A 22,996-nucleotide genomic window follows, 5' to 3' on the forward strand; every position below is an offset into this window, starting at 1 on the left:
CCGATAGAATCCATCTCGCAAGTCGAGAGCACTGTAAACGGTGCCCCCGGCCATCGAATCGATGATAACATCTTTTCGCGGTTTCGGCGTCTGCGCCGGTACCGTCGCATCATTCAGCTTGTTGTAGGCATGAACGATGCGCCATCCGCCCTGTGGCTTCTTGACACAGAACGTCGGAGCACTGTGCGGGGACTTTGATTCCCGCACTTGTCTTGCTTTGCGACAACTTTCAAAGAAGTCGTTGATTGCTTTTACTTGCTCTCGCGGCAGTGGCCACTGCCGCGTGACACAGTACTTCGTGCTCGGCACGAGATCAATCTCGTGCTGAATGCCCTTATCCTGCGGAAGCTCCGCAGGAATCTCTTCCGGGAGTACGTCTTTGTACTCCCTCAACAATTCGTAATAGGGACTCGACTTCAGCGAGTCCCAACCTTGTTCCTCGAAGCGCTCTCGCTTCGTCTTCGCACTGAGAGTGTCTTCACTCTCAGTGGTACTTCCCATGAAGAGCTGCCTCAGCTCTTCGCTCTCGCTCGCCGTTCTTTCGCTGTCCGAAAGAACGCAGACTTGCTCGATGCGTCCATCGTGCAAGTCGCGCGTGAAGCGCTTCCAGCTCATGGCAGGAAGCGAAGTCAACTCCGACGCCGTCGTCGGAGGACTAGCGAGTTCCATGTCACGATACTGGAATCCAGTATCGGTGCGCGTCAAGACGCTTAGCGTCTTGACATTCGACGTCACCGCCGCAGTCTGCCCAGCAGACTGCTCTTGTTGCGTCTCGGTCCCGGACCGAGACTTGCGCAGCGTTTTCCGCTTGCGCCGTCTTCTTGTTGTGCGGAGCCCGGCTCCGCACAGTTGTTCTTCTAGTCCAGGCCCGGCCGTGGACAGTCGTTCGCCGGCGGACCCTGTCCGCGGGCGCGCGGTATCAAGCCCGGCTTGACCGCATTTTCCTTCGTGCAGCCCGGCTGCACGGTAATGTCCTTCGCCGGCAGACCCTGTCTGCGGGCGCGCGATATCAAGCCCGGCTTGATCGCATGAGCGCTTCGTCGTGCAGCCCGGCTGCACGACAGCATCTAAATTGCGTCAGTGCGGTACGTTTGCAACCGTCCGCCCTGTTTGCAGCGTCAACTCCCGGAGTTGACACGCCTTCGTCACCTCGACGCCATTCATTGGCGGAGCCCCTCATGACTGAGGGTGCGTCGGCTCCCGGAGCCGACGCGTCGTTGTCGACCTGACCGCTTCGGGTCAGGGAGTGTCCCTTACACGCTTGAACGTGGGTGTTGGTTCCCGGAACCAGTACATATCTTTTTCTTCCGACGTCGGCAGTATTGCCGACGTGGGTTCTCACTGTGCGCGCCCTCGCGCACTTCTTGGTACTCCGGGACAGCAGCATAATGCGCTGTCTCGACTGGTGAGCCGCGCGCACCTGCTGGTGCGCGCGCTGCGGTAACAGGGCCATCGCTCTCTGTTCCGCTGTCGCGTCCGAAGCGCACGAGCGTGCGCTTCTTCCAGTCTATCACCGGATCATGCCGTGCAAGCCACGGCATGCCCATTACCACGTCGAACTTATCGTCCAGGTCCAGGACGATAAAGTGTTCGACAAACACTCGTTGTTTGCACGAGAAGCGCACGTTCACGACGCGCTTCTCGGTCTTCACGATGGCACCTGTTGCCAGTCGTACCTCCAGAAGACTTCGAGGTGTATCTACCTCCTCGAAGTCAAGTCTCGACAGGCTTCGTAGTCGAACAAAGTTGTTCGACGCGCCTGAGTCTACCAATGCTCGAAGAGAGTCACTCGCTCTCTTCGAGTAAACCTTCAAGATGACTAGGTTTAGCCTGTCATCTTGTTTCTTACAGTGAGCTGGTCTCACTGGGGCTGCAGTCCTCAGTGTCGCGTGTCCGATGTCGGCACGCGCGACTGCATTACCAGTAGGGCGCCCCGCGCCTACTGGATGTTCGCGTTTTTTGTTGGTCCGCGGCGATGCCTAGCATCGCCACGACGGCCACCTCCAGGGAGCATGGGAGCTGTACACTCCCGTGCAAAGTGACCGATCCTTCCGGAGCGGAAGCATCGCACGTTACCTCCCTGCTGCTGGTAACCAGCAGTTGTTGCGCTCGAGAGGTCCATTGGCTCCGGACCTCCCGTCCTCGCTACCGGGCGCGGTTGCGGCCTCGGTACGTTTACATGGAGTTTAGCCTGCCGCAGGCTAAACTCTTCTTGCATGGCAAGAGTGATTGCAGCTTCGAGAGTACTCGGGTACTCTCGGAAGAGATAGGTCTTCACAGGCCCATCTCTAAGCCCCTTCATGAACGTGACGACCTTGGTCGCCTCGTCAATCGGGTTAGTCACGATATTTGATACCAAATATCGTGCGCGCTGCGCGTAAGCATGGACGTCATGCTTACCCTGCTGAAGGTCGAGGAACTCCGCCCTCGACCGGAACTCGTTTGCGGGGGCTCAAACGCTTGTTTGAGCTCCTCTTTGAACACTTCGTACGTGCTGAAGCACGTAGGATCGGAGAGTCGGCGTCCATACGCCCAACTCCTTGCGCGTCCGCCAAGGCAGGACATGGCGAACGCGACCTTCGACAGCGGGTCGACGATGCGTCGAGCCGCTATGGCTGTGTCGAGTTCGACAAGCCATCGGAGGAGAGGCTCGCCCTCTCTTCCCACGTAATTGCTTACGCTCAACTTTAATGGTTGAGCACGCGGTGTCGTCCCTGACGACGCCGTCACTGAGAAGCAGCGTCACGCTGCTCCTTCATGATGAATCCCAGAGCAACACCATGTTGCTCCGTCGGCGATAGCGTACGCAGCATTGTAGCTATCGCCGCTGCTCCAATGACTGTTGACAGTCGTTGGAGGGCCTCCCACTCTGGGTCAGACAGGTGGGGGCAGTCAGCGCGTGCAACATGCGTTGCAGGCGTGTTGGAGCTCTCCATGGGCACCTCCGTGCTCATGTGGTTCTCGGCTCCGCGTTCGTACACCGCGTACGAACGTCAAGCAGTCGGTCGTTGGACGGACTACAAAGTGCTACCAGGTGTAGTGGGTCTAACTTGACTCACTACTTTAGCTTACACGTTGCGCAACGTGTATGAGGAAGCGTAAGTACTTAGTAATTACTTAGGTTAATTATATTTGAATACACAAATATAAGTTAGACAAGACTCCAAGTGAGCTTAGATTTAAGGTAAAATGAGAACTGTATTGTTTGTAAATTGATCTTCCTCTAAAAGCTGCTAAAACTGTTTATCATCTATGAAAGGGTTGGCAGCGGCTGGCTGTCAGAGCCCCGCTAATATGCATGTCTCTGATTGGTAGAAAGATGCTGCTTTCTACCAATAGGATCTTTTGGGTATGTGTGGACCACTCACTGTGGTGGTCCACTTCAATGTATCCATCGGTGTGTCTTACACCAATGTGAGGAAGTATCCAAAACGTTTAACAGATAACCTATCTGTTAAATTCACAAGTGGCTTGCAGCCACTAGTACGTGTAACCCCGTTACAACCACCTCCCGCGTTTTCACGTATTCGCGAATCTTGAGGTCACTAAAATTGAGCTGATTGGTTCAGAGATACGTTCCAGCATGCTTCATTAACTGTCGATCGCTAGTCGAGCCACAGTAGAGAGTGATCACCTCCGTATCCACTAACTGTTCAAGCCATATAGCCTCACGCATCCCCGTATTAACTGGAATCAGCTCGGCCTCACAGGTACTCTCAGCCAGGGTCTGCTGCTTTCAGCGTCTCGCAGAGATCAACTGTCCATTACAGAACACTGCAAAGCCGCTGATCGACTTCATATCTCCGCCTTCAGACGCAAAATTCGCATCTGTGTAGACCTCAATTTGTAGCTTTTCATATTGGCATGCCTCTTTGTAATAAAACTTCAATCCCATATCCTGGCTTCCGATCGTGTACCGCAATACTCTTTTCGTAGTCCGCCCATGCGCAACACCATACGTGTTGAGGAATTTACTGAGAATTTGCACAGCGGTGCCCAATTCAGGACGCGATCCACTCACCAAATACTGTATGCACCCAATAAGACTTCGGTACGACAATTTTAAATATCGCTCGTGTTCTTCAGAGCTGGCCTCTACCAGTTTCACCCTACCCACTGTTGCTGGAATGCGTACTGGATACGCGGACTCTATGTTGAACTTCGCCATGATGTTCTGAATGTACTTCGTTTGTCTGAACGAAACGTGTATCTCGGGGTCATGGTGTATCTGCAGCCCCAGCAAATAGTTCACGTCTCCAAGGCACTTCGTCTTGAAGCGATTCATCAGCTCTTTATCAACGAAGTCCACATCCTCTTCCTTACCCACTAGCTGAATGTCATCCACCTAGATAGGTAGAAGCACCAATCCGCCCTCAATCTGAATCCAATACAGACCTTCATCCTTGCAAATCTGAGGATAGCCAAACTCAATCAACACTTGGTGCAATGTGTTATTCCAGTACGAGGTGATTGTCGTAAGCCGTAAGTGCTCTTCTTCAGAAGGGATACAAAATACTCGTATCCACGCTTTACAAAGCCCTGTGGTTGCTCCATGCAGACGACCCGCTCCGCCGGCGCATTCAGGAAAACATTCACACAATCAAACGGTTTAATACCGACTTGGTCCCGCCAGCCCACAGGAAGACGATCCTCAGCGTCTCGAATCTCACAACAGGGGCGAACGTCTCATCAAAATCTATTTCCCAAATCTCGAAGCAACCCAGAACAACTAAGCGGGTCTTGAACCGCAACATCCTCATATCATTCTCTTTTAGTGTCCACAACCACTTACACTTAAGAACGTGCGCGTTCTTCGGCCTCGGCACTAGGATCCAAGTTCCATTTTCAAGCTGAGCCAAAACCTCCTCCCATGTGGCTTCAAGCCATTTCTCTCTGTTCGCAGAAGCCATCATCTCCTTCCAGGTATCGGGCGCTTGGATTTTCATATTTGCTGTTGACGATGCTGAGGAGCTCAACACCGTAGCAACGAAGTCCTTTAGTCGCGTCGACCGCTTGCGAGCACGCGTTGATCTTCGTGGGTTCTTCGCTTTAACGGGTAGGTGACGTTTTCGCTGCGGCAGAAGAGGCTTATCTTCAAGACTCTCTTCTCGAATCCGATGCCCGTACAGGTTCCGATTCCTTCTGATCCTGGTCATCATAATTCTCTGCTGCAGAGGTCGTCTCTACTTCGTGCTCACACTGGAGCTGTAGTGGGCCTGCTTTGGTTCACTACTTTAGCTCACACGTTGCGCTACGTGTATAAGGAAGCGTAGGAGTTAATTAATAGTTTGTGTTAATTATAACGTAGAATACCGAATAGTACGCGGTAAAGTATTTGAACACCCTCTGAATTAAACGCCCTGCTCCAGGGCTTTCTACAACTAATACAACACCATTAATATAGCGCGGGCTTAATCAAACGCCTATCGTGTATAATACCCTCCCTTGCTCTCAGGGGAGTCGTATAACAGTAGAGCGACGTATACTATTCACTACTCTACGTTGCTTGAATCCACAAATATAATATAAAACAAATAAAGAACCAAGTAGCTAGAATAGAGTAATATGAGAACTGCATTGTTTCTAAATTGAACTTCCTTCTAAACTTGTTTATCATCTATGAAAGGGATTACCAGCGACTGGCTGGCAAGCCCCGCTAACATGCACATTACTGATTGGTAAAAAGATGCTGCTTTCTACCAATAAGATCTTTGGGTATGTGTGGACCACTCACTGTGGTGGACCATTCAATGTAGCCATTGGTGTAACTTACACCAAGGTGAGGAAGTATCTAAAACTTTTAAGAGATATTTTATCTGTTAAAATCACAAGTAGCTTGTAGCGACTTGTACGTGTAACCCCGTTACACCATCCCCCCTTAAGGTTAGACGCGCGGGGTCTCCGCACGTCAATCTTCTGAATTGACCATTCGTCAATTCTCCGCGTTTGGAGAAGAAACCCGCGCTCATTCAACGATGAGCGCGCCTCAAGAAAGGAAGAATCCGAATTCGGTGGAGTGTCATCTCTCCTTCGATGACTACCTCGAGCGCCAGAAGGCGAAGTATGGCGGTGTCGTCGACTTCGACGACGATGATGAAGACATGAAGGACGAGAAGGACTCGTCCTCAAAGCGTAGAGACTCAGTGTCGAGCGAATCCCTCGACCCTCATGCCAAGAACATTCGTCCGCGTCCGAGATCTCGGACCGGTATGGCAATTCCGTACCTCCGAATGAGGCACCGCTGTACGTATGCAGCGCCATTAAAGATGACACTCTGCCAGCCAAGCTGCACTGTAATGTGAAGACGCATCACATGCGCGATTGCTACATCGGACGCTTCCATGAGCTCCGATGTTTTCAAAGCAGGAAGACGTCTTCTCGCAGCAAAGTGCCCGAGTGGCAGGCACTTTGTCAAAGTTGGAATGATTTTGTTGAGAACTTCAACAAGAAGCTGAATGCTTACCGTGAACGGATTAAGCAAGCGCGTGATCGCTTTGAGACGTACTCGAAGCGCGTGATCGCTTTGAGACGTACTCGAAGCGCGGTAAGTTGGAACAGCCCCACGCTCCTACGGAGCAGGCTGGGGTGCCTTGCGCCGTGTCTGAAAGCTATCAGTGTACGAAGTACTTCCCAGGCGCGGTGCGCTTGAGCAACCGCGACCTGAACGGGTACACGTCGTTATGTCTGCCCGAGAGTCTCAAAGAGCTCCATGCTAAGTTCCTAGCACGCGAGGCTTCGGGCACCGGCGGTGATCGCAGCGATCGTACTACTGCTGCCGTGCCAGTGCGTACAGGTCTTCGTACGCCCTCACTATTTCCGGAACGTCCTCCAGCAAGACGTTCCGCGGCTCCCATGTATCTTGATGGGGAGGGAATCCTCTCCAACGAATACGAAAACGAATTTCTTGAGGTTCGTTTTCGGGGTACTATGATCAACAATCCGCTCAACAATCCAGCGGGTTGAGCCGCGGGCGTCACGGATCGGCCGTGGCGGGGGTGAGAACACGCCCCTTGTAATCAGCCCCGGGCTGATCAGTTCGCGCCTCTCCACGACCGGGTGTCCGCCGTGGAGCGTCTGCAGGGCGCTGAGTTCGCCGCCCTGAAGCAGGAGCTGGTGAGCTAGAAGGCTCAGGTCGCGGTTGTCTCGCAGACCGCCTTGAATATCCACGTCGGGTTGGGGACCCGAGTGACGGAGTTGCTGCTTCCGCTTCTGCCTCGGCTTCGGGTCCGCCGAGCTAGGTGGCTCGTGGTGCAGGTACAGTTTCAGCCGCCCGACGTAAAATGTCGGATGGAGGCGCATGCTAGACGGTATGGCTATAGTGTAAGCGTTGCCGTGCCGCGTCAACACTGTGAACAGCCCGGTGAAGTGCGGATCAAGCTTACTTGCTCCGAAATCCGAAACTGCATGTTTAGGCAGGTTTTGAGTAGCTAACAAAACCAATGAACACACTTTGAATTCATTTATGTTGCCTCTGCCCACATTGTCTGCGTTCGGCTTCTGTTGATCAACAGAAGCTGCTATTGCATCTTGGACAAACCGAATTACGGCTTATCTGCGATTAATAAAGTCGATCGCATCCGAGCTGAAGTCATTCAGCTCGCTCTCTGCTTGAAGCCCGGCCTCTGCGTGGTTCTTGGTGGCGCAGACCCGTGGTCTTTGTTCCTTGTGGAGTTTTTTTTTGTTCGTCTTGTCCTTGGTCCTTGAGGAGTCCGCGCTGCGTGGTTGTTCGCGGTGTCTGCGCCCTGAGCAGATCCGTGGTCATTGTCCTTGTTGTTGGAGGAGTCTGCGCGTTGCGCAGACTCGTGTGGTTTGTTCGTTGTTGCAGCTGACACTGTGCAAGTGTCAGCGGTTTTCTGCGGCTGCTGTATTGCAGTCGTAAATCCTCCCCCACTTAAAGGGGGAGCCATCACTCCGAGTAAACTCGGTAGACGTGGATGCCGCATGGCATGCACGTAGAACGGTGTATGCCCGGTCGAGGCATGCACTGAGTTATTGATGGCAAACTCTGCCATCGACAAACACTCGCTCCAGTATTGGAACGAGTGAGCGTAGCTATTCAGAATGTCGACGAGCACGCGGTTCACGCGCTCGATTTGACCGTCCGTCTGCGGATGATCCGCAGTCGACATTGAAAGCTGGCTCCCAAGTAGTGTAAACACTTCTTGCCACAGGTGCGCTGTGAAGCGCGGGTCTCTGTCCGACACGATGTCGGTCGGCATGCCATGGTGTTTGAACACCATATCAACGAGCAGACGGGCCGTCTGCTTCGCGGTCACCTCTGCCGGCACCGCAGCAAGATGTACCATCTTGCTGAAGCGGTCGATGAAGACCACAACACCGGTGTACCCTCCGTTGTCCGGGGGAAGACCAAAGATGAAGTCCAAAAACATGGACTTCCAACACTCCGACTGAGTCGGTAGTGATTGCAGTGGAGCCTGCGCGAATGGCGCAGGCTTTACGCGTTGGCATACCTCGCAAGCACGGATGTACTTGCGCACCCACTTATACTGGTGGTGCCAGTAGAAGTCACGCGTGAGAAGGACATATGCCCCCTCACGGCCGAGATGTCCCGATGTCGGGGTATCGTGCCATTCGTACGTGATCCTGAGTCCCAAGTTATCGTCGTCGACTGCATTATAAATAAGTAGTCCGACGTGCACCCGATAGCGGTGTGTACACGCACGAAGGTGTTTGGGCAGCTTCTGACGAGCCTTGTCAGAAGATGCTGTACCATAGACCAGCAAGGGCTTCGTGTCCGGGTCGTGCGCGTACGCGGTCTTCACATCGTCCAGCAAAGACGACGTGGGTGTACTCGATCGTACGGCGTAAATGGCATTGACTTGTGCATAGTCCGGCCGACGGGTTAACGCGTCGGCCACTACATTCAATCTTCCGGGTTTGTATTCGACCCGGAAGTTATACTCCGCAAAGAATGAGAGCCATCTCGCCATTCTTTGTGATAGGTGTGGCGACTTCACTGCAGTGCGCAGTGAAGCATGGTCGGTGTAGACCACAAACGGTCTACTTCCAAGCAAATACACTCTGAGGTTTGCGAGTGCGTATTTCATGGCAAGGAGTTCCTTGTCATGTACCGGATAGTTGCGCTCAGCTGGCTTCAGCTGACGCGATTGGTAGTAGACGACACGATCACGGCCCTCGGGATCGTGCTGCATCAACGCGCATCCAATCGTGAAGTCGGATGCGTCACACACTACGTGAAATGGGCGATCTTGGTCAGCCACTGCCAAGATCGGCGCCTCAGTCAAGCCCTGCTTGACCGCATCGAATACATTTGATAATCGGTTGTCCACTTCCACACAGCTTCTTTCTTAAGAAGTTGTGATAGCGGGCGGATCTTGCCCGCGTAATTCACCACGTACTTGCACAAGTACGTGGCCAAGCCAAGGAACTGCCTCGGTTCCTTGACACTTGAAGGCGTTGGCCATCCATTGATCACTCTGACCTTTTCTGGGTCAGGGCGAACACCATTCTTTCCTACGAGACACCCGATGACGGGTATCTCGCTCGCCCAGAACATACACTTCTTCAGGTTCGCGTAGAGCTTATGTTTTCGCATAAGCTCAAGTAGCTTCCGGAGATGCACCCTGTGCATCTCTACGTCGGTCTTCCCGTCCACAGCCCGGCTGTGGATGAACACATCATCGAAGTAGCTCGGTGCGAAGTCGCGCACTGAGCGCAACAAGTGCGTCACGCGCCTGTTGAAAGTCGCAGGGGCGTTCTTAAGCCCCTGTGGCATTACTAGCCATTCCCAGAGCATGCCGCTTGGCGTGCTCACTGCCGTGAGAGGGATATCGCTCTCACGCATTAGGATCTGATAGAATCCGTCTCGCAAGTCGAGAGCACTATAAACGGTGCCCCCGGCCATCGAATCGATGATAACATCTTTTCGCGGTTTCGGCGTCTGCGCCGGTACCGTCGCATCATTCAGCTTGTTATACGCATGAACGATGCGCCATCCGCCCTGTGGCTTTTTGACACAGAACGTCGGAGCACTGTGCGGGGACTTTGATTCCCGCACTTGTCTTGCTTTGCGACAACTTTCAAAGAAGTCGTTGATTGCTTTTACTTGCTCTCGCGGCAGTGGCCACTGCCGCGTGACACAGTACTTCGTGCTCGGCACGAGATCAATCTCGTGCTGAATGCCCTTATCCTGCGGAAGCTCCGCAGGAATCTCTTCCGGGAGTACGTCTTTGTACTCCCTCAACAATTCGTAATAGGGACTCGACTTCAGCGAGTCCCAACCTTGTTCCTCGAAGCGCTCTCGCTTCGTCTTCGCACTGAGAGTGTCTTCACTCTCAGTGGTACTTCCCATGAAGAGCTGCCTCAGCTCTTCGCTCTCGCTCGCCGTTCTTTCGCTGTCCGAAAGAACGCAGACTTGCTCGATGCGTCCATCGTGCAAGTCGCGCGTGAAGCGCTTCCAGCTCATGGCAGGAAGCGAAGTCAACTCCGACGCCGTCGGAGGAGGATTAGCGAGTTCCATTTCACGATACTGGAATCCAGCATCGGTGCGCGTCAAGACGCTTAGCGTCTCGACGTCCGTCGTCACCACCTCTGTCTACCCGGCAGACAGTTCTTGTAGCGTCTCGGTCCCGGGCCGAGACTTGCGCAGCGTTCTCCGCATGTGCCGTCTTCTTGTTGTGCGGAGCCGGGCTCTGCACAGTTGTTCATCTGGTCCAGGCCCGGCCGTGGACAGTTGTTCGCCGGCGGACCCTGTCCGCGGGCGCGCGATATCAAACCCGGCTTGATCGCATGGCGCTTCGTCGTGCAGCCCGGCTGCACGACAGCATGCAAATTGCGTCAATGCGGTACGTTTGCAACCGTCCGAACTGTTTGCAGCGTCAACTCCCGGAGTTGACACGCCTTCGTCACCTCGACGCCATTCATTGGCGGAGCCCCTCATTACCGAGGGTGCGTCGGCTCCCGGAGCCGACGCGTCGTTGTCGACCTGACCTCTTCGGGCCAGGGACTGTCCCTTACACGCTTGAACGTGGGTATTGGTTCCCGGAACCAGTACATCTTTTTCTTCCGACGTCGGCAGCATTGCCGACGTGGGTTTCACTTGTGCGCCCCCTCGCGCACTCCTTGGGTACTCCGGGACAGCAACATTAAGCGCTGTCTCGACTGGTGAGCCGCGCGCACCTGCTGGTGCGCGCTCTACGGTAACAAGGCCATCGCTCTCTGTTCCGGCGTCAGGGCCGAAGCACACGAGCGTGCGCTTCTTCCAGTCTATTTCCGGATCATGCCGTGCAAGCCACGGCATGCCCATTACCACGTCGACCTTATCGTCCAGGTCCAGGACGATAAAGTGTTCGACAAACACTCGTTGTTTGTACGAGAAGCGCACGTTCACGACGCGCTTCTCGGTCTTCACGATGGCACCTGTTGCCAGTCGTACCTCCAGAAGACTTCGAGGTGTATCTACCTCCTCGAAGTCAAGTCTCGACAGGCTTCGTAGTCGAACAAAGTTGTTCGACGCGCCTGAGTCTACCAATGCTCGAAGAGAGTCACTCGCTCTCTTCGAGTAAACCTTCAAGATGACTAGGTTAGGCCTGTCATCTTGTTTCTTGCAGTGAGAGCTGGTCTCACTGGGGGCTGCAGTCCTCAGTGTCGCGTGCCCGATGTCGGCACGCGCGACTGCATTACCAGTAGGACGCCCCGCACCTACTGGGTGTTCGCGGTTTTTGTTGATCCGCGGCGATGCCTAGCATCGCCACGACGGCCACCCCTAGGGGGCATGGGAGCTGTGCACTCCCGTGCGAAGTGACCGATCCTTCCGCAGCGGAAGCATCGCACATTGCCTCCTTGCTGCTGGTAGCTACGTTCGAGAGGTCTATTGGCTACGGACCTCCCGTCCTCACTACCGGATGCTGTTGTGGCCTCGGCACGTTCGCATGGAGTTTAGCCTGCCGCAGTCTAAACGCTTCTTCCATGGAAAGGGTGATTGCAGCTCCAAGAGTACTCGGGTACTCTCGGAAGAGATAGGTCTTCACAGGCCCATCTCTAAGCCCCTTCATGAACGTGACGACCTTGGTCGCCTCGTCTATCGGGTTATTCGAGACCAAGTATCGTGCGCGCTGCGCGTAAGCATGAACGTCATGCTCACCCTGCTGAAGGTCGAGGAACTCCGCCCTCGCCCGGAACTCGTTTTGCGGGGGCTCAAACGCTTGTCTGAACTCCTCTTTGAATACTTCGTACGTGCTGAATCACGTAGGATCGGAGAGTCGGCGCCCATACGCCCAACTCCTTGCGCGTCCGCCAAGGCAGGACATGGCGAACGCAACCTTTGACAACGGGTCGACGATACGTCTAGCCAAAACGGCTGTGTCGAGTTCGACAAGCCATCGGAGGATAGGCACGCCCTCTCCTCCCACGTAATTGCTTACGCTCAGTTTTAATGATTGAGCACGCGGCGTCGTCAGGGACGACGCCGTCACTGATGAAACAGCATCACGCTGCTCCTTCATGATGAATCCTAGAGCAACACCATGTTGCTCCGTCGGCGATAGCGTACGCAGCATCGTAGCTGTCGCCGCCTCTCCAATGACCATTGACAGTCGTTGGAGGCTTCCCACTCTGGGTCCGACAGGTGGGGGCAGTCGGCGCGTGCAACATGCGTTGCACGCGTATTGGAGCACTCCATGGGCACCTCCGTGCTCATATGGTTCTCGGCTCCGCGTTCGTACACCTCGTACGAGCGTCAAGCAGTCGGTCGTTGGACGGACTACTAAGTGCTACCAGGTGTAGTGGGTCTAACTTGACCACTACTTTTGTTTACACGTCGCGCCACGGGTATGAGGAAGCGTAGGAGTTTATTAATAATTTGAATTAATTATACTGGAGTCCACAAGTATAATATAAATCAAATAAAACACCAAGTAGCTAGTTTAAGGTAAAATGAGAACTGTATTGTTTGTAAATTGATGTTCCTCCTAAATCTGCTAAAACTGTTTATCATCTATGAAAGGGATTAGCAGCGGCTGGCTGTCAGAGCCCCGCCAATATGCACGTCTCTAATTGGTAGAAAGATGCTGCTTTCTACCAATAGGATCTTTGGGTAGGTGTGGACCACTCACTGTGGTGGCCCACTTCAATGTATCCATTGGTGTGTCTTACACCAAGGTGAGGAAGTATCTAAAACTTTTAACAGATATCTTATCTGTTAAAATCACAAGTGGCTTGTAGCCACTTGTGCGTGTAACCCCGTTACAGATTAAATACAATTTGTGACGTAAATACCTTGTAATTCTTGCCGTCCAAGAACCCCCAAGTAAACTGAAGCATAGGCTCTTTGACAGCCACCAGACAGGCTAGAGCTTTCTTCCTAGTGATGGATGGCCACACAATCCGAGCTGGGGCAAACCCGCACAGCGCAGATGCCAGGGCTTCCTCAGCCGCGTTCAGAATTCGGGTAAGAGTTGTGGGAGGGATCCCAAACATCAGACACAGCCGGCCCCGATACTCGCACCCTACGTAAAACGCCAGCAATAAGCCCAGCGCCTGGTGGTGGTGCTGGAGCTTCCTAGGGCACCCACCTTTGTATTGAAGATAGGTATACCGTAGTAAGGCACGAATCTAGACAACAGTAGATTGAACGAGGCACTACTGAAGCGAAGAAAAATGGTTAGACGAAAGACAATTAATCAAATGCAGCGAAGTTTCGTATCGAGACAAGCTAGTCACCGATTTCATGTTTTCATCGGTGCCTCTGAGCCACGTGTCCATCCAGGAAGAATGCTCGGGGTCCTTTAGGCAGTCTATCGTGATGTAATGGCGCATTCGCACAAGGCGCTGCCACTCCCAGCGTCTCCACTCGTCGTGCAGCCTCCGACGCAAGTCTCGAAGGGTCTTGAGCGCTGCAAAGAGCGCCACCAAACAGCGTGCGTCTGGGCCGGACATCGTTCCTGCTGCAAAAAGCACGAGAGCAATAAATGGCGAGGCTGGTTGCTCGGAAAGAGTCGATGCAACCTTTCCCGCCCTCGAAATCTTTACTAAGAGATTTTTTCGTAAAATTTGTCCTCCGTTGGATTACCGCTTTCCAATCCTCATGGTGAATGTAGCACAGTTTTGAATATGCGTCAAAGGTCGCCGGACACAGGCCAGTTTTAACGCTGGTTTTGGCCTAGGTTTTTATCGCCTCGATTTAGTCTGTTTTTAATCGCCCGGATAGTGGCCATAGTTGAAGAATAAAAAAAAATCGATAAAACGTTTTTATGTAGCTTTTGGAAGGCGCCCAGCCCAAAGGCCCAACAGGGTCGCAGTGGCAACGTGCAAAGTGAAGACATGCCCCCGCGTGGAGAAGACCACCTCTGAATACTCCTGCGATGTCAGCAGTTGCGAGCAGAGCATTCATAAAGTCTGTCTATCCATTCTACTCGTGTCATTCGACTCGTTTAATCGGGTTCAGCGCAAGCAGTCGGAAAGAGTCCCCTGGCACAATGACTAAAGCTGCGCGCAGCTCTCGCAGCGCCTCGTGGCGCGCTGTCGGGCGTGGCATCCGAAATCTTGATTTGCAGCAACAAGGGGGTGGTCAAAGCTCTCTGCTCGCGATTGGTCAATAAACATTTTGAAAAAAAAAAATAGTTGCTGCTGCGGACATTGCTACCCCTAATATACTACAGATATTATATTATAATGGGCTGGGTAAGTGCGAGTACCCGTACTGAGCTGTCGGGCGGGTGCGGGTACCCGAGGTGAATCAAGAGATGGGATCGGGCGGGGCGGGTAACCTGAAAATCGCCATTTGCGAGCTCTGGCTCGAAGGCCTACCCTGTACATCAGAAACAGAGCTCGCAATGGGTACCCGAAAGTAGGGTACCCGCCCGACCCGACCCGCCCGAAAGCATTACGGACGGGTACGGCCACCCGGTAGGTGCAGGGCAGGTGTAGATCCGAAAATGGTTGCCAAGCTTTCCAGTCGTTTCTGCGTAGGACGTGATGGTTAAATATATATATATATTTATTTATTATTACTGAAACTTCGGGTACGGGTAGGGTACCCGATCTTCACGGAGGAACCTGCAGGACGGGTGCGGGTGCCCGATACCAGATCAGCACACCAGTCCGGCGGGCAGGGTGACCCGTGAACCTCTGTTTGCGAGCTCTGATCAGAAAGTGCACGACAAACACCCAAAAGTGTTCACCACTGGTGAATCACCAGCACCGTAAAAATCCGTCTGGCACGGTAGATCCTGCATACGAGAAAGGATGGCGATACACGAAAGGAGGCTACAGACAACGACTTACAAAGTCGGCAGACACCAAAAGCTGGCAGACAAAGTCGTGCAATGGATAACAAGGACTCATCAGCCAATCATATTCAATCAGTGGAGTTCATCTTTGTATGCCACAAACTTTTGAGTGCTTTATATGAATTTACGTGTTTTTTTTTATGAAACCATAGCCGTGATTTATGTTATTTTATCTGCCGGGTTTCTTGCTCTTTTTATTAGGGGGGTGGCATTTACAATGTTGGCTTTGTGAGTCGTTGTCTGTAAGTCTAGGCGTGGGCAACGCTCACTTCTCTCGCGGGAAAAAAGTCCTACCGCGTGCCTTGCCGTCACGCTTTCGGCTTCGGCGTTTTGGTCCTGCCGCTGCCAGGCCGTGACGCTGCGGGAACGGGCACCGGTTGTTTGGTCGGGTGCTGCGCGCCTCTTCTATGCTTCAGTGTTGTGGGGACTTGTGCTGAGTGCGAATTCTGTCGGTGTTTACATACTTTTCTCCTTGTGTTCCTTGATGCCTCTCGTCACGTTGTTTATTATACCGGAAGCTGAATTCGACTTGATCTCATTATGGTATACCAAACCGAGGCCTCAGTGCTAGTCGTCGGTCTACCCAATCGCTTGTGCCGTACCCACCACACCGTCAACTCGTTCACCAAGAAGTCATCCCCGTGTGAGTCCTCGTCGTGTTATTGTTGCACAATTCCAACAAGTACCGTCTTACTTTATACCTAAGATTGTTGAAGTTGCAGCGTTGTACCAAGGTTTAATTCATTTCCAGTACCTTTCGTGCACAATTTGGCCTTACTCTGCACGTATTGACCGTTTTTAACAACATCAATTACGAGATCTCGAGATCTCAATTACGGTAGCAGTAATCACCAGCCCCACAGAATTTTCATTCCCGAATTTCCTCGCATCCTCTCAAGTCCAAGACCACCACTTTCCTCAACCCCACCATGGCGTACCTGCGTGCCATCACTTCCTCCGTCTTCGCTCTGGCCTTCGTGAGCCTGAGTGTGCCGGGCGCTCAAGCAGACGCGTGGACCCAGGCCACCGTGACCGACGCAGACACCACACTGCTACTCTCGGCGGTGGGCGACGTGAGCACCTACAGCTCCGGGGTCGCCACGTTCCTCTGCGTCTACAAGGTCAACAGCTTGGAGACGCAGGCTGGCACGGGCGGTGACATTACCGACTACAACTTCGGCGTTACTGCTTGCAATGCCGGTGGTAAGCAGTTCGTGGGTCGGTGCCCTGACCTGACCACCTATCCTGACTGTGGCAACTACAACATTGTCGTTTCATCGAATTCCGGGAAGCCGAGGGTGACCACGGTCAAGAAGCCGGAGTCGAAGTAGACATCGACGGAGGATTCGCCGCATGAAACACAGTGCACGCAGAAGTAAGAATCCTGTGTCGGCCTCACACCCATCGTGGTGACCATGAGCGAGTTGTTTGCGTTTATCTACATCGACCACAATACATGTTCACAAAGATGTGACTTTGTGCACTGAAACCGATCATGATGTCTCGACTCACTGACGTCACGTCCGACATAGTAGTGCTGTAATTTCGCGTGCTTGATGATAGCAATACGAAACAATTTGAAGTCCTCGTCTTTCAAAAATTTGCACAATCGACTATATTCAGCGTTGGCCTCTTGCGTCTAGAATTTCACTGCAGTGGCGACGTCAACGCCCCCTGAAGTTCGATTCCTCCGCCACGACTGAACAACTTCCAAGTGAATTTTCTTGATCGCATCCTTTATTGCCTCGGAGCATTTACGCTGTCATCCAAATGCATTTCAGTGTGTTCAAAACACAGTCGATTCACTACTATTTGCTCGGCGTGATTATTGAATTGCTAATACTAGTACGGTAATATTTTACAGTTATACCTTTCAAAAAGGTTGGATTAGTTTCAAGGTTTCAAAGTTTAGGATTGCACAAGCCACCGCAACCCGAAGGTAACGAGCTAGATACCACAACTTGGATCGCCTTGGAGGAACATGTTGCGAACTTTCGCTTCGCTTCACTTAACTTATAAGGTCTGATATAAAGTACAACGTAAAGTAAATTGTAAACTTGCAGGTTTGGAAGAATTCTACTGATACAGTTTTGTTTTTAGCAAACTCAATGCCCGAAACAAAAAAAAATGTTCCAAGCATTTCCATATTGATCAAATGCTCTGAAACCTTTCGAGCTGTGATCTCCCCTGGGACGCTTTTAAGCTAGTACCACTTGCTTGCTATAACCTATTGTACATACTGAGCAACGATCATTACATACCCACGATTTTAACCTTTTCATTACCGCCACACAGTTCTATATTAAGCCTCACATATATTAATCAAGTGAAACTGGCAAAACCGTACCTCATGTCGGGTTCTATAATATAATATCATAGAGGTTCACCGGTTATTATACGATTTTTTTTTAAAATGATATTTACTTGTGATTTCGCCAAACCAGACCTAGTGTATGGTTTTGCAGGTCGCGTCACGATTCGTCAAAAATGCCAGACTGCTGGTGAATAACCCAATAGAAGGAGTACCGTGGACCAAGGTATGGCGAATATGTTAGTAAGGGCAGTACCGTGAGTAACACCTAGCGAGATCTGCGGCGTCCCTTCGTAGGCTTCGCTGCCGCCTTACAGCAAGGGACGTGCACCATTTTCTCAAGGAGACCTGGACGATGGAAGCCCTAGGTTCAGATGCAGTGAACGCGATGCTTATCCCTGTCACTGTCTGCTCTGGTGCGTGCCGGGTCCTCCACGGCTTCCGATCTCCTTTTTCAATGATCTGCTGTCGGTGGCAGAACGGCGCTAACACTTCACTGACCAGAACTGATCCTGGAGCAAGAAGCCAAAAGGTTACCATGGACGAGCAGATGCGGTAGTAGCTACGACGCTTTCAAGACTGTGATTTCACCAGGACAACTTGGGGAAGCCCTGCTCGTGTTCAGGATGCAAATGGCGGCTAGCTGATGGCTCAAGCGGGGCATAATCGCAATTATCCCGGGAGTGTTATGCTCGGTCAAGATGCGGCAGGTGCTGGTATACGGGTGTACATCGACAGCCGAAGCCCGTACTCTTGTAGACTGCATGGTCCACTAGCACGATCTAGAGAGCAAGTTTCGATAAGCGACGCGGAGGGACAAATACGGGTAGCACTTGCCGCAGCAACGGCAGTACCTCTTACTCTTCGAAGAATATAGGAGTGTTGAATCGTACTGCTAAAGGCGAGAGCAGTCTCTTACTGAGCGAGTCCTCTGTCGTGGGTGAAAGGGAAGAGCGTCTGAATTGCTGACCTCTGTCTAGCAAAAGGATCAGTTTCGTTACTCGCTGCTTTGTCGATCGCTCGTATGGTACTCACTATGGTGCCAGCCTGCAATGATTGCCCGAGCGAGAAGCACATGACTACTGCTCGTTTGTCTCGAGCAGGACAGGGCGGCACTGATTTGGCGACGAGCGTGGAACAGCAGGGGAGCGAGTTGGGCCAATGTTATGACTCGGAACTCCATCGTTAGTTATATTATGGACTTAGTGTTAGCTACAGCGCTGATGATGAGTGGCATTCTGAAACAGGTACGTGCTGCTCAACAGTCGACTGGGCAGCGCTGTGATGTTAGGCATACATTACACCGATATATGGAGGATGTCGAGATTCCGATCAACATGGATGTCATAAGGAGAGATTGAGCCACCACTGACTCCATCGACGCGCCGTGTGGCAGCAGCATACTCCTTCGTGAGGGTTATCTGTCGAAATATTCTCTTATCGCAGCAAACCTTCTTTGGCAGAACTCGGTCTTGCTATATTATCGTAGACATCAGCCTGGTAGCCCACGGTAATACATTGTACCCATGTAATCGACTCCCACCGCGACATCTACTAGCGACGGCATACGTCACGCGTCGTCACCAGACCACGACCTCGGCGTCTGCACTGCCGTGGATCTCGAGCGGCATCACTAAGGACGAGGTCCGGTCGCGTCGCGCTGCCTACGCTCGTCAATGCGTCGGTGACCATGCAAGTGGCACCTCTCGCGGAGTTTCGCCTTTTGCCTCCTTCCCCGTCGAGCCAGGATCCGCCGAGTCGTCGTTCCAGCCAAAGCACGGAAACTGAGCCATCACAATCAGGGTCGCCTACAGGTCCTACTCCAACCCCGGGTGCCGAGCGGGTGGCGAGTTCACAAGCAAGTACCGAGGCTCCGTGGTCACCACAGGCTATTTCCGTCGCCGAGCTCGCGGAAGATCGACAGCCGATCCTGCTTGGTACACGGAAGCGCTTGCTTCCGATAGAGACGAGTCCGAGACAACGTTATTCATCGGGTCTCCGCTTCCCGCCGCGCACCCGTCCGTCTCTTCGTCGCACGACCGCTCACCAGGGTTCGTTGTTGTTGCGGATAGGCCGGTGGTCCGCCCTCTGGGCGAGTGGCGAGTCGAGGGATGGCCTCACGACGTAAGGTTCATTGCGGCGCAGCTCAATCTGCGTCGCTGGAGATTCCCGGCCGTCAGTTTCGGTGTGCGAGGGGGCCTCGGCTGTGGGTGTGAGGAGCGGTGCACTGCAAGGACTTGCCTCAATGCTCGGAATAGCCGATTCTGCACGGAATAAAACTGCAGCTTTGCTGCAGAGTGTGGTAATGGTCTCCATGAAAGCCGCGCACTCTCCATCGTGCGGAACACGCGTACGGGAATGCGCGGTTTGGTGGCCATTGCTGCTATTCCTGCTGGTGAGGTCATTAGCGAGTACCTCGGGCACTTGGACTTGTTCGGGTCGCCGTGCAAGAATTGCCCCGTGAACGACGGCTACAGGATGCATCCTCGCCCCGGACGACCAGAAACAAGTACGTCGGCATCGACGCGCTTGAAGCCGGCGCAAATCTCCGCTTTCTCAACCATGCCTCCAACCCGAGCGCCAGATTCCACGAAGTCCAAATAGGCCAGCGTCTGATCGTCGTAGCCGTCACAATCCGCGACATCTACCCGGGTGAAGAGGTAACTGTGTCGTACGGTGACAAGCTGTGATTCGTGTGTCGTTGCGGGTGGTATGGCTGTCAACACCGCGATGTACAGCACATGCATGAAGACGCTGAACCTTCGTGAACACCCCGTGCGGGGTAGCCGCCACGGCCACCCCGTTCACATCAAAATCATGTATAAGTTGTGTAATATGAATCTTTTGAAAATCGAAGATTTTTGTTTCAGTTGTGCATACTCAATATCATACATTTGTCCCAGGAACACGATGGGTTCATTCCCCCCCTCGCCAGCCTGCACGCAGATCGCTACGAAGTCGATGGGAGTACGTCTCGCACAGCTCGTCTCTCCCCGTCGGGTCGCCGTGCTAATATACTAGTGTTGGATTTCTTTGCATGTAGCGGGGACGTCAGCCAGGGCACCAGAACTACAGCGACAAGGAAGAGCTGTCGCTGTGTGATGTAGCCGCTAAATTCCTACCTACTGGTAGGAATATGTGGGAGGCAGTAGCCGCCGATTACTACGCATCGAAGGAGTGGAAATGGGCCACCCGCGACTTCGACTCGCTGCGAAGGAAGTTCCGCAATCTCTACGGCAAACCGAAGCCTACAGGCAATCAAGGAAACCAACTCTCTCGTAGGCAACGAGCTGTCCTGTTGGTCCACGAGGTCCAATTTGCCTTTGAGAAGAAAGGTGGGGCTCTTACCTCCCATGACGGGCTTGACAACGGCGAGGACGACGCCATTCTCCTCAGAGAAGTGGCCGCCGCCACTAACGGAAACGGCAAAAACCCACCACTCTCCGCCAAGGGCAAGGACGAAGTTAGCAGTGAGGACGATGACGACGAGGACGGGAATGATGCCGCTTCAGTCTCGACTCATCTGGACGAGGAGGACAAGAGATCGGACGAGAACACGACCGACGTCAACATCCCGTGCGGCCCCAGTATTCAGCGCTTCTCGATTTTCGCGAAGGCGGATCTGGCTTACGAGGGGCCGTGGTGACCCCGCAAGGCCTCATGCCGGGTGAGTTCGCCGCAGACTTTGGCCACGACACCAACGCCCCCACCCCTGGTGACGAGGACGAGGATGAGCTGGAGACGTCGGCCAATCTTGAGGGTGAAGGCAGTGGCGCATGCGTGGCAAGGAGAGTCGATACCAGGGTTAGTGGAGGACTAAGCGTCAATATCCCGTCCCCGAGAGTCACTGCCGGCACCCCTCCGACGTCTACAGCTAGTAGTGCAGCTGTGACGCGAGCGGTCGGACGCCCCAGGATTCTTGACAAGCAGTCCGTGCTGTCAGTCGCCTCGCCGGAAGGCCCCATGCTACTGCGGAACGCTGAGCGTGCGGCTGCTGATGCACGGGAGTCCGAAAGATACAAACGACTTAACACTACAAGCGATCGACGGGTCGGGCGATACCTTCGGGTTCTTCTAGACAATTTCGAAGCGATGGGTGGGCGCGAACCAGGGACCAAATCTAAACGATCCGCGTCCGAGAGCTCTGTATCGACTACATACGCAGCGTCAGAGAGAATGCGCGCTAAAACGCGAATGGACTCAATTGACAGGGAACTTAAACGGGTAGAGGCTGTATACGCGTCTACGGGGTCGGAGATGAAAGAGCTGCTGCTCTTTTTCCGCGAGAACGCTGGTCGCCGTGTCGAAGCGGAGGATAAACGTCGCCGAGAATAGCGTGAGGAGCGATGCGCGGAGGAGAAGTGAGAGCGAGAAGAGCGCGAAAAGGTTCGTTGTGATGAAGTAAAGAAGGAAGAGATCGCTCGAGAGGATCGCCGTGAGCAAGAGGCAGAGAGACGTCGGCAGTTCAAAGCTCGGCTTGAACAAGATCGCGCCGAAGCTCGACAACGTCATGAGCAAATGATGGTACTGATTTCGACTATTCAAAATAGCAAGTACATAAGCGTAAGTACTGAGCGCATAGGAATGAAAGTGTTAATTACATCTTGAGTGAAACATGTTCATGAGCTTAGTACAGATTACTATACCTCCTATCATCGTCGCCATGAACAATAGCGGTCCGTATCTCACTAATGCCAATAGTACGCACTCTGTAGTTAGCAAGCCCAAAGATGTTATCCAAGCGTTGCTGGCGCTTGGTGTTGCCGTAAGGCAGCGGTATTACCAAGCGGTGGTACACCTTTTCGATGAGCCCATTCCCCACTCCGCGCTTTGCCGAATAGATGTTATCGCTCCCGATAACGCACTTGCCGCCCGAACAGCAGGCACTAGACGACTCGCATCGCCCTCCTTCAAGGGCGTCAGATTTTGCCGGTCATGGCACCGCTGCAGGGGAACGCGCTGTCTACAGCCACATCGTAGCGCTCGTCGGGGTTTAGCTCCGGTGGAGCTAACTCACGGTGAAAGTCCATACTCGTGTCGCCATCGTTCCACGAGCCTGGACAATTGTGTTTCGCCCATACATTAAGCCCGTCGGCCGAAAAGCATAGTGTGCCTGTTACGATCACACCATGTAACCATCCGTTGTAGTGAGCGTTTTTGATGTCGCGGTCCGGAGGCTGCTGCACCTGAAACAGCAACAAGTCATACATGTAGGAGTAGTTAGATATAGTGCTGATCGATTATGTAGAGTGTCTAACTTGACTCACTACTTTTCCTTACACGTTGCGCTACGTGTATGATGAAGCGTAAGTAATTAGTAATTACTTGAGTTAATTATATTTGAATACACAAATATAATTTCATTCAGATAAGACTCCAAATGACTTAGATTAGGTAAAATGAGAACTGTTGTTTG

At 52.9% G+C, this 22,996-nt stretch overlaps 2 protein-coding genes across 2 annotated transcripts; both read left to right on the top strand.

Annotated features, from left to right (window-relative positions):
* Positions 1 to 17,935: 17,935 nt before the first annotated feature.
* Positions 17,936 to 18,227, top strand: IUM83_11833 (uncharacterized protein; the record flags this gene model as incomplete). Its single annotated transcript, XM_067936416.1, has 2 exons — positions 17,936 to 17,996; positions 18,085 to 18,227. 2 exons carry the CDS (start codon positions 17,936 to 17,938, stop codon positions 18,225 to 18,227), a joined length of 204 nt encoding a protein of 67 aa, XP_067792101.1.
* A 2,263-nt stretch (positions 18,228 to 20,490) lies between these two features.
* On the top strand, positions 20,491 to 21,226 carry IUM83_11834 (uncharacterized protein; the record flags this gene model as incomplete). Its single annotated transcript, XM_067936417.1, has 2 exons — positions 20,491 to 20,547; positions 20,624 to 21,226. The coding sequence occupies 2 exons, from the start codon at positions 20,491 to 20,493 to the stop codon at positions 21,224 to 21,226; spliced, it is 660 nt and encodes a 219-aa protein (XP_067792100.1).
* Between the last annotated feature and the right edge of the window lie 1,770 nt (positions 21,227 to 22,996).

This window comes from Phytophthora cinnamomi (genome assembly GCF_018691715.1).
Source record: "Phytophthora cinnamomi strain GKB4 chromosome Unknown Contig37, whole genome shotgun sequence".
Classification (NCBI taxonomy): Eukaryota; Oomycota; class Peronosporomycetes; order Peronosporales; family Peronosporaceae; genus Phytophthora; species Phytophthora cinnamomi.